Raw genomic sequence first — 11,814 nt, forward strand, 5'->3', positions numbered from 1 at the left:
GCAGAGATTCGAGCACAAGGCAGTGCTCATGGGCGTTCACAGGCACACGGGGCTGCTCTTTCTGGGTTACTGGCAAAGAATTTTAAAAATTAGCAATCACAACACTGCGTGTTTTTCTGTGTGTGTAAAGAATCGCAGGGACGGCGCGCTAACAAATCAAATCTGTGCGAGGTCTGCGTCCAAAGCGTGAGCCCACATCCTTGTTACTGCCAGATTGTAACAGCAATTTGAAAGCTCCTCACCTAGGGGAAATGAACAAAGCTGAACTGAAACAGCGTTAATTGATACCAGAGCTTGGGCCAGGGCCAAGCTCAGCACCTTGGGGAATACTTGCCCAAAACACAGCTCTGGCCCATCCTTCCGAAACACTTATTAGCAGCAGAGTGTTCCCAGCCAGTGCAATGTCCTTCTGGTGCTGCTAATGCTCCTTTAAACCCAGAACAATAACAGAGCTGCTGGGATTTTGTTCTTTTAATGATTTTCAGCGTTTTGCTGTGAGGTGTAGAGTCCCTGCTGTACAAGGGAGCCATGATGAGTCAGGCCTTGGGACATGTTTTGTAAGACTGAGTCTGGAGTTGGAGACTGTTTGGCTTAAGCCTACACGTTCTGGTTTTTCTCTTAATAGAATTATCTGTGCCTTGGGCATTGAAAAAGTACACATTGATGTGGGCATAAAAAAATCAGTTCCAAATTGTAGATAATTGTTTAAGCTATCAGACTCGAGGCTCATGTAGAAGAGTTTTCCCAGGACAAGTGTGTTTTCTATTAGAGTCGATATCAATCTGTCAGAAGAGCCTTTTGATTTTTAAAATTTTAGACTAAATAGTTGAGTAATACTTTTGCTCTGCTCTCCCCAACTCTTTCTTCCTTTCCCTTAAGAAAACTCCCTCTTTATTGTTAGCAAGAGATCTTGGGGTGCAGCCAGAAAGTCGCCGTCTCTTTCTGAGAGAGAACAGCCCCAGCCAGCTTTGGGCAGGAGGTCGTGGCAGGGAGAAGTTGTCTTGGGGCTGCCCTGGAGTTGGGTGCTGAATTCCCAGGCTGGAAGCATTGATGGGATGGCTCAGACTCTTTACCCAGCCATGCCCCACACCCCTATTGGAGTGGGCTACCAGCCTGGATTTTGCTTATCAAAGCAAAATCTTTGATATCTTTGCTTATCAAAGATCCTACTGATAATGTGTGAGGCCTGCATTCAAATTGGCACTTTCCTGTGGGGCTTTCCTCACTGTCACATATTCCCTGACCCAAATTCCATCACTGGGGCCAGCAGTTGGTGTTTAACTTGCAGCATCCCCGAGGCTGCAGCAGCTTATTGTGTATCTGATAACGTGTGAGTTATTTTGCTCCACTAAACTGATGTTTTCTAGCTCTATGACTCACAGCTTTTCCTTTGCTCTTGATGCATTCCCCCACTTCAATCTTTAGCTTTTTCTCCTTCTGTCACCATTGGCTGTGTCTGTGCCACAAGAAACCAGGACAACAGGGTCACAGATCATTGCTGGTTGCCTCTGCTACGTGGCCTCAGCTCCTCAGCACCACTGCCCTGACCAGGGCTGAAATGAAATAATTTTGAGTTTTATGTGGCCTCATCTTTGTCAAATCCCAGTGAATGTGGTTACGTGATGCCATCGGAATGACTCATTCCCATAATTACATATGTTCTGAGGGGTTATTCCCATTGTATTATTAAAAACTAGTGATGTTGGATTTTTGGCAGGGACTGTCTTCCTGGTATGATCTACAGATTTTGTCAATTAAATGAAGGAAAAGTGGATTTCCAAGAGTTCAGAACAAGACCGGACTTGCACTCGGAGCCCTTTTTCAGTGTGGCATTGAGCTCCACTGTTTTATTTAACAGGATAAAGCAGCATCAGCCATCTCCCTCTACTGCAGCAGTTCCCTGCAGAGCACAAGGATGCAAGTGGATTTTGTAGCTCATCTTTAAAATCAAAGCAGAAGGTATTGTAGGCAGTTTATCACCACAGCAGCTTTCCCAGCTGAGTTCCTCAGGCATGGCTTCCCAGGGATACAGCTGGCAGGGCAGGAGATAGGGCACCTTGGCAAAAGAAGTTTCTCTCTCCTTTCTCTCTCCAGGTGAGACAGCTCTTGAACAGGAAAAACAAAGTGATCCTGGATTGCTGCCTTGGACATAGAGTTCCCAAAAGGTGACTGAAAGCAATAGGGGAACTTGGGAAGGAGGAGAAAACTGAAGTCAAGAAAAAAGGCAGAAAGGTGCAGGAGGACTTTGAGAGCCCAGGCTGAGCTGTGGCAGTGGGCTCAGAGCTGTGCAGGCTGCAGAGCCCTGGGCTCCACTCTGGGGACATCTGGCAGCGCCGTGGATCCGGCATTCACCAGCACACTGGGAGCTGAAGCAGTTAAATGGGAATATTTTCCTGTGGTTTGATGTGAGCAGTCATGGAAAGCAACTCCTGCCCCAAGGGGCTGGGCTCCTCTGTGGCACAGGAGGGGCTGTGGCCACCAAGGCCTTGGCAGTGCCTCTAAACCAGCCCTTTACCTCAGGCTGTAAATAACAATATACAGCCTACCTGGCTGCCTCTTTCTTCCTCTTCTTCAAAAATTCTGGGAATTCCATGAAGCAGTTCCATCCAAACTATGGTTTGGCATTGAGTTGGGTGTGATGTATTACCGTGTACATAAATGCCATCAGGGTGATTTATTTGTGGTGACTGATGAAATGCACTGGTATTTCTGTAATTTTAAGATAGATTTTTTTAAAATGTGATGCATATCATCTCTCTGTGACGTCTATTGACTTGATAAAATCTGTGTATATATATATCTGAATTATTATTCGTTTAGTATTTTCAGACAATGTAATCCAAACAATGGTTTTGGAGATAACCTGTTTCACTATCCTACTTTGTTTCCTTTAATCAAAGCTAAGATTTCTCCTGAGTGAGAAATCATTTAAACATTAACACGGGCTAAGGAGTATATACATTACCTCCACCTCTCTGGGGCTGGAAAGTCAGTGAATTACTGTGTGAGGAGTGTGTGTGCACACAGTTCATTGACTACAGATGATGAAAAATACAGATTTATATTACCCAGAAAGAGTTAAGAATGTGGTAGAATCAATGTGTGTTTGGTGACATTCATCTGCTGTAGGTTCCAATTCTCAGCAAATCAGAGAGAAATTAAATATTTCCAAACCCATGGCTGCAAGCTGTCCATTATTCCTGGCCCTTTGTTCCCTGCATGGCATGGGATGTGTTGCTCAAAAGCTGAGGAAAGGGACTAGAAACCATCCTGCAGATTCTGAGTGAATAGAATTCTGTCCAGCAAATAACACCAGGTTGTTTGTTCAGCAGGGAAAATGAAGCTGTTTCCAGTGCAGTTCCTGACAAAGGATCTCTCTCTCTCTGTCTGTCCATCCAACAGTGTCCATCTCCAGTTCAGCATCACGCTGATCAAAGCACAGGGTGGGAATGCAGGAGTCAGAGCAGTGATGTTCCCATCCATGATCCATGGGGCTCCTTTGGCTCTCAGATGTAGGCAGAAGGTTCTCAGGAGAGACTCTCTATGTCTGTGGACACTTTTGATTAGTTGGGTTTGACTCCACTTTTGGTGAATAAACAAATGAAGCTGGTTCAGCAAACCCATTTATTGATTTATTTGTTTAAAGACATGTATTTTACAGTGATGCCATGGAGACAACACCACAAGAGGGTTATTTAGTGCATGGAAAGAGAGCATTCACGTGTGTGTGAGTTGAGGTGACATCTCAGCTTGGACTGGAGAGCTCAGTGTGCAGTTCACGTTGGTCAAAAGGCAAAATGTTCCTAAATTCATAACCAGCTCTCTAGGAGTGGGAGTAAGCACAATTTTTGAGCTGACTCAAAAAAAAAAAGAAAATAAATCAGATTTATTTTTATCTTTTTTCTCCTAATTGTTCTAAAACAATTTAATTTTAAAATCACCCCTACTGAAAAATCTTGGATATTCTTAATATGCATCTTAAACTTCCTGTTGCCTTTGTCCCTTTTTCTTCCCATTTTGCTCGGAAAAAAGGAAGAAAGTAGGGGAAAGGCTACAACAGAAAGAAGTTGGTCAGTTTTTCTAATAATCCCTAGAGTTCTCTAAAATAGGTCCTGTTGATTTATTACATGCAGTTTAGTTTTGAAATAGTTGTGCTAAGAGTGCCAGGAGTTACTGTAGGGAATCAAGTCATTAGCAGAGCCTCATGTAGAAAACTTCCCTAATGCATTCTCTTTTCCTTAATCCTCGCTGAGAACTCGGTGGGGATGGGGCTCCAGGAGGGAGGAACAGCCAGTGACAGAGCTGAGCTTCACCAAGGGGTGACTGACTGGTGGGTGCTGGTAAAACTGGAAGGGAAAAATGGTTCTGCTTACAAACAATGCCATGGCACAAACAAAATACTTCTCTCACGGGCTAGAAAATAGAGCAAGATTGGATCATTCAGCTGGGAAGCTTTCAGAAATCGTATGAACATGATCCGTAAACAACTTAAAGGATGACTTTTAAGAACCTCTTTCTCCCCTTGCTTGGTATGCTGGTCGTTTATCATTGTGCTGAAATGGAATCCCCTTTGAAAGATTTAACAGCTTCTTGTTTACTTAAACACCAAGTGGACGATAGGCTGAAAGGTTTTTCTGCCAGCAGAGCAGTCACGGAGAGCTTGGTACAGCTCCGGAGCTGAAACAACTGTGCAGCCTCCACATCCTGCACCGAGCCAAGCAGCCCTGGGGTGGCTGAGCGAAGGGGCTTGGGGTGTCCTGGGCCAGAGCTGAGTCCTCCATGGGCACCACGAGGCACAGGCCAGAACCAGGGCTGTGGGTGTGGGCAGGTGACCCCTCGGAGGGACAGGGAGCTCTCTCACAGGTCACCTGCTGGCTCACTCTGCCCTCCAAAGCACAGAGCTGAGGGTGGTATGGAAGAAGTACGGCGAAGATTGGATTCACCAGGGTTAGTCTGGGGTGAGGTTTCCCGTGCCCTTTGCCCTGCCAGGGGAGTTGGAGCTCCAGCAGCACGTCCCTGATCCACCCTGGGCACATCTCTGTGAGCCACACACCATCCCTCGGGGCCAGAGAGCTTCTGCTCAACTCTGGAGAAACGAAATGTGTCTCTACACGTTTATACAGAGAAAGCACATTTGAAAATCGCAGGGCAGTGGGTGGTGAGACAGCCTGTGACACTGCTGATGGAAGAGCAGTGAGCCCGTGCATCCCACGCAGGGTTCACCAGGTCTGTCTTGCACAGTCCTTGTCCCGGTTCCTCTGCTCAGGTGTCACCTCTGGCAGAGCAGGAGAATCCGGGAAATTCCAGCCAGTGGGATGGCAGACAAGTAGTTTCTACCCAATTTAAAAAATTTGTTTCTCTTCTGCAGGACCTGAGCTGTGCCTTCCCCCTCCCGCCTGCCTCCCCCTCCTGCCACACGCCGGCAGCCAGGATTGTCCCCAGCTGTCCCCAGCCCGGGATTGTCCCTCAGCTGCGACTGGCTGAGAGGAGCCTCAACGTTTCAGCAGCCTGTGGTTTGTTGTAACCTGTCATTTTCTCAATCTGCTGTGTGTTAAGTGGATGGATCCTTCAGTGGGGAATTCCTCGGGGCTCGGCGGGGTGCAGCTGGGGTCCCTCACTCAGGACAGCTGATGGGTGGCTGCAGTGCAGCTGGCAGCATGCTCTGGGATTTTCTTAAAGCTTTCATGAATTTCCCTTCCACAAGTGAGTCTCTGTCCTGTGGGACACCAGCCTCCATAGGGGCCAAGGTATGAACCACACACTCAGGAAGCTGGTTGGTATTTTGATTTTGTTTTGGGGGTTTTTTTTGTTTTTTGTTTTTTGTTTTTTTTTTTAATTTGAAATAATTCTTTGAAGCAGATTCAGGGCAGATACCACTGACCTCTTACTACAAACTTTTAACATGTATTCTCAATGATAAAGTCATACAGCTTAAAACACAAAATAAGGGGTGAGGGAAGAGAAAGAGGCCACTGCTGTGTGTGTCTGGGTCCCAGGTCAGGGCGAGTGGCCGTGTGGGTTCAGTCTCATCCCCTGGCTGAGCGCGGCTGTGCTGGTCTCCAGCTGAGGCCTTTGATCATGAAATCAATCCCATGTCTGGGTCCTTCACTGGTTTATGCTCCACCTCTCCTCCCTGCAGTGTCCCCACAGAGCCCCGGGGCTGGGAGCTTTGCCTCTGTGTGTGCTCCCACTCCTCAGCAGCGTTCTTCCACAGTCCTGGGCAGGACTGGGGATGTGCAGCCTCCTTAAGTATTGTGTGTGTGGCCTCTGTCAGCCCGTGGGTCAGTCTGGAGTATATGTCTGTCTCTGGACACGTGTACATGGTGTAGCAGTGCTCTGTTCAATAAAGCTTTCATATACATAGCAGCAACGGAGTCTTGCCTGCAGGTGACACACAGGGCTGGCTACTGGGCAGGGCTGGCGGGTGTCACGGCCACCGTGGCCCCTCTCTGTTTGTTCTTCCTCTTCTTGGTGCCAGACTTGGTGTCTTTGGTGTCTTTCCGATTTCTGTTCCCGTTATCTTGCTTTCCTTGCTCTTCCTTTCTCTTCCTCTTCCCTGCAGTGAAGCAAAGGGGCAGCGTGAGGTGGAGCGAGGCATTGGGGAACAGATCAGCCCTGTCCCCACCCTGCTGCTTAATTCCTGTGCATTTAATCACTGCTCAGAACCCTTTCCCCTCGGCACAGCTGCAATCCTTGTCCCTTCTGTGACAAGATAACCAAACCATCACCCATCCTGAAGACACTAATTCCTGGTGAAAAGAGACCTAAGCATTCTGGTGGAGAAGCCAGCTCCCATCACAGCAGCACACAGGCATGCACCCTTGGCTGCTCTCTGCCCAGGGAAAAACTAAAACAGCTGGAACCTGTGGCACACACAGCAATCTGTGCCAAGGATCACCCCCCTGGGCTCTGTGCCCCTTCCACTTGCAGCTCTTCCGAGTGCCATCACATCCTTATCCCCTGCACTTCACAGGAGTCGGGAGCTGCACAGCTCCCACACAGTGTCACATTTGTGACACTGGACAACTGGCTAACCCTTATGCCTGACCTCTGCAGGATGTGGGGAGGGATGGCGAGACCTCCCCACTGATGTCTTAAGTTGGGGCTTTCATGTTTTTCAGATTCTGTGCTGCCCAGAGGTGCAGCTCTGAGCTCACAGTCAGTGTCACTCAGCTCTGCACACAGCAGGGACACAAAACAAATCCTTTCCCTGCTGAAAACCAGGGACAGTGATTACAAGTTTTCAGGCCCAAAAGCACAAACAACAGTGGGCTGAAGAAGGAAAACAAAAAGGATGCGACTCCATAATCTGAAGCTGTAATTGGACAATTAAACCCCAATATGCAAATAGACCAAAACTTAGAAAAGTGTGAGACCTTGTGACCGTTTGTCCATTTTGTGACCATTTTGGGTCCACCTTGGGTGTAGCCCTGGCCAGGCTCTTGTCCTGCCCAAGGTGTGTCCTTAACCATCTTTTAATAAATCTCTACTTTATTTTCTTAGCCCTGCCCAGTCTCTGTTCCAGCTCAGCCTTCCCAAGGCATCACCACCCCTGCTCACCTTCGGGGCACTGGCTCTTCTGCACCGTGCACCGCCGCACCTCTGTGGTTGCAGGACACAGAGACACGTCCCCAGAGGGAGCCTGCAGAATCCGCCGTGTCCGGTCCTCATTGCCCTTCTTGAAGCCACAGAGCTTCCTTTTCTTGGAGCAGGGCCCCCACGGCCCCCACTCGCTCATTTCACATTGTGCTGCCAGATAAGAAGAGAGCGCAGCTGTAACTCCTGTTCCTGGGTTGCTGTGGGACCCCAGCTAGGGATGGAGAATAGCTCAGCCCAGGTGGTTCCTGCAGAAACCATAAACCTGAGACGTGGGAGGCGGGATATGGAACTTAGGAGCTAATGGCATCATTCCAAAATAGGTCATGTCTCTGGTTCTGGTTCTCCATTGGTTTGGGACCTTTGACTTACAAAGTCATGTCCCTGTCCCCTGTTCAGGATTGGACCCCTGCCCCCAGATAACTTTATATAATGTTAAGTTATCTGTCCCTCCCAAGTCTTTGGATGCTGCCTCTTGGACGTGCAGTCCCTGTGTTTGTTATTTTACCACCATTAAAGTTTATTTTTTGGGCACTCCATTGTTCCCACCCCTCTATTTTCACCACGCTCCCCTTACTGGACCTGGAGTTGCTGTGAGCTGGCTGCAATGGTTTGCCAGCTCAGGCCATCCCAGAGCCCAGCCCTGCCTCTCTCCCCCACCTCAGGCTCCTGGGAGAGTGTTTCCCCAAACACAAGGGAGTTGTGTTTCCCCAGCAGGCTCCTGAGTCCCCCAGCACTCCTTTCCTTGCCACACCACACCAACTCTGGTCTCAGTTCCCAAACACCAGGGGCTGCTCCCATCCAGGCTGGTTCCCCAAGGGCTCTGCTCCACGAAGGGCTGTGCTGTCACCCCTTTGACACCATGAAGGGGTTCAGATCATCACCTAAACCCCCCTGCAGCACTACCCACCACACACACGCCGAGTTCAGGGCTGCTTACCAGGACTGCTGCACTCCATGGTGCCGTTGGCAGCAGCGTAGCCTTCGGGGCATGTGACGTAACATCTCCCTTTGTGCAAATACAAACCCTCCTTACATTTTGTGCAAAAGTTTCGACTGAAACAGGACTCACAGTTCTCAATTTTGCATTCTGGGAAAAAAGAAAAACAACGAACAAAACAAACCAAACAAACACCAAAGCCATCATGTAGTCCAATGTGAACAAAAGATTCAAGAAGCTCCACACTGTCAATCAGGGCCCAGTCCTGGCTCCCAGGGGTCTTGCAGCAGCCAGGGCATGTCTCTGAACATCCTGCCAGGCCTGGCCGTGCCACTCAGAAGGGAGTTTTCTTTACACCATTCCCTGTGCTGCAGCTCTCACAGGCAGCCAGCAGCAGCCACTGCCAGCACAGAATGAGGCAGGGTTGGGAAGTTTTGGGATGGTGTTCAGCTGAGCATCAGTCAGCCAAAGGGGACAGTGTGAAGGATACAGTCCCAGCTCCAGCTGCAGCTACAGGACAGGCTGCATGGAAAGGGATCTGGATGGAAACCTGGCTGTGAGGGTGCTGTGCATGGACCTGCCAGGGGAGTGATCTCCTGTTTCCACGTCCAGCTCTTTCTGCTGCTCTGGCTACAAGACGCAAGCCAAAGATTTCACTCAGAGCCTCCTGGGTCTGGTGAGCAGCAGAGCAGGAAAAGATGCACTAAATGCCTGAAAGGATCTCCCTCCTCCCAAAGGCTGCCAGTGTGGCAACCCATATAACAAAACTGCCCAGGGCTCCTGCAAGACCCCACATCCACAGCACATCTGTGTGGTGCTGAGCTCTTTCCAGGATCAGCCCTGCCTCACCGCTTCCATACAGCCACAGCACCTCCTGCACCAGGCACGTGCTGCCCTGCAGACCCCTGCCACCTGCCCGTGCCCCGTCCCCCCAGCCCCACACTCACTGATGCACTTGTTCATGTCCGTGTTGCGAAGGCCAAAGTATCCCAGCGGACAAGAAGGCAGGCAAATCCCAATTTGTCGGATATCGTTCCGCTCCAGAAGGATGAAGAGTTTGGGGGAACACCTCAGGCACCCATTGAACTCAGAGCACAGGTCACAGCCTCTGGCACAGCCCTGACTCAGCTCAGTGCTGACTGGAAGAGCAGGAGAGAGGCAGTGGTTAGTGCCAAGCTCTGCTGACCCAAACCACTGGCAGCACTGGCAGGAAGGACAGGAACAGGGACAGAGCAAGGGCCAGGGTCCTGCAGCACTGACCCACGGGCAGCACTGCTCTGGCCAGACACCATGGCCCTGTCCCTGATGGCCACAGCAGCCAGAGCTCTGCCCAGCACAGGGAAAAGGGTCACAACAGTGGCTGTGCTGAGGAGCAAGACCCAAAAGTAGCCACCTACTGTGCCCAGAGCCCCAGCACTGTCCAGCCCACTGCCTCCCAGCCCTGCTGCCCGTGTGGGGCACACACCAACCATGGGCACGTGCCCAGGGTTCCAACACCTCCTGCTGCCTCCCTGCTTGGAGCTGGAGGTGCCTCCATGCCGAGGACCAGCGGGGACCAGAGTGCATGGCCCTGGAGCAAAACTGTTCCACTAATTCTGTCCAGGCTGCGTCCCAGGCTGGATCTCACTCTGACCCTGCCTATGTTAAATTTTCTCTGGCAGTCGGGAGGTGTCACTGCCCCCAAAATAGAGATGTGTTCTCAGCTCCTACGTTCAGTCCAAGAAAAATACTCAATCCCATGTCTTGAGAGTTTTCTGCTTTTCATTATCGTATAAAATGCTGCTTGTTTTGAAACCAATCGCATTCTTTGCAGACTAGAATGCAGGTTATTTTTATTAGTTTATTATGCAAGCCATGTCTTTGTTTATAGAAAAGCTGTGTATTTAAAAGATGTATTCTTTTAAATACCGTGTTTACTACACTTCAAAAGCAAGCGCAGAGCAGCACAGTGTTCACGTGTCAGGACTAGAGGTGAGAGAGCTGCCCTGTCCCCAGGCTGTGACCCAAGAGCCTGGCAGCCCCCTCTGCCTGCCCCAGCCCCATCACCAGCCCTGTGGGTGTGGGGCTGCTTCAGCCTTGGGAAGAGAAGGGAGGGGGTTCCTCAGCCCCCAGCTGCCAGGAGGGTTCAGTGGTCTGGACTGGAACCCCCTTGGCACTGTGAGCCCTAGCCCCTCTACACAGACACCCCCAGGGATCCAGCCCCATCCCTCCTGCAGCGCTGAGCCCTGGTGCCAAGCTCTGAATCCATGGCAGAGGCATAAACTGGGCCCTCGCTGGAAATTGCCCTTTATAGCATTAGCCATGATGTCAGCTTTTCCTTGTTCTCCCAGGGCTCGGCGGTCCCAGTTTCAATATAAAATCAATTTTATATAATTCAATTTAAACCAGTTTTAATGTAAAACAGCTCTAACATGAGCTTGCATAAAGGAGGGCAAACGCCTGTGGCTGCTCTTGTGCCAGTTCTGCCTGGCCGCCCTACACGAGCCCCACCAGGGACCCTCGGGGCTGGAGGCATTACTGTGACCTCGGGGGACACTGCAGCTCAGAGCTGGGGCAGGTCAGGGCACATGGGGAGTGGGACTGGGGGGATCTCTGCAGGCTCTTGGGGCTCCACAGGCCTTGGCCAAGTGTTCCCTGTCTCGTAAACACATTCACACCAGCACGACCTTCGCGGCATCACGAGAGGAAGTAAGAGAAGAAAAGCATTTCATACATACTTCGTCTTTGCCTCTTGCCCTTCACCACTTTGCTGCTGCCTGTTAGATCCATCGAGCTTAGAAAAACCACCACCACAAGCAGTCCAAGCTGCATAGTAACTCTCCAGCGCTGCAGCCCCTCCGTCGTGGGGTGGTTGGGGGCGCGTGCTCCACAGCTGGGCTCTCTGCTGCCGCTAAATCCTCTCGGGTGGGATCAGAGCTGAGAGTCTGTGCACAGAGCCGGGTCTGGGACCATATCCACAAACTACAGCAGCACCAGCCAGCTTAGGTAGCAGGTAACATGGCTCTACCTTCATCTCTGTCAGGAGTGCAGGAGCTCGGCCCTAGTCCCATCGGGGGCTCGGCAGTGGGCGTTAGCCGCTCGCAGTTTCCAGGTACGCGGGCAGGAACTGCAAAAGAAGAGGGGAACAGGTTAACTTGATAGACAGCATCGCTCCCACGATGGCTGGGGGTGAGCATGGGGGCTGTGGGGTGCACCGGGGGTGCTGGCAGATGGCAGCACTCGGAGTGGTGTGGGAAGAACCCGTTCTCAGCCTCATCCATAAGTCCCTGTCGCTCATA

The 11,814-nt window shown here is 50.5% G+C and overlaps 1 protein-coding gene across 1 annotated transcript; it reads right to left on the reverse strand.

Annotated features, from left to right (window-relative positions):
- Positions 1–5,424: 5,424 nt before the first annotated feature.
- On the reverse strand, positions 5,425–11,575 carry RSPO1 (R-spondin 1). Its single transcript, XM_066335415.1, has 5 exons — positions 11,254–11,575; positions 9,484–9,675; positions 8,537–8,686; positions 7,561–7,749; positions 5,425–6,556 (listed from the first exon to the last, which is right to left on the reverse strand). Exons 1-5 carry the CDS (start codon positions 11,345–11,347, stop codon positions 6,405–6,407), a joined length of 777 nt encoding a protein of 258 aa, XP_066191512.1. The 5' UTR covers positions 11,348–11,575; the 3' UTR covers positions 5,425–6,404.
- Between the last annotated feature and the right edge of the window lie 239 nt (positions 11,576–11,814).

The sequence above is a fragment of the Sylvia atricapilla genome, chromosome 24 (assembly GCF_009819655.1).
Source record: "Sylvia atricapilla isolate bSylAtr1 chromosome 24, bSylAtr1.pri, whole genome shotgun sequence".
In the NCBI taxonomy this organism is placed as follows: domain Eukaryota; kingdom Metazoa; phylum Chordata; class Aves; order Passeriformes; family Sylviidae; genus Sylvia; species Sylvia atricapilla.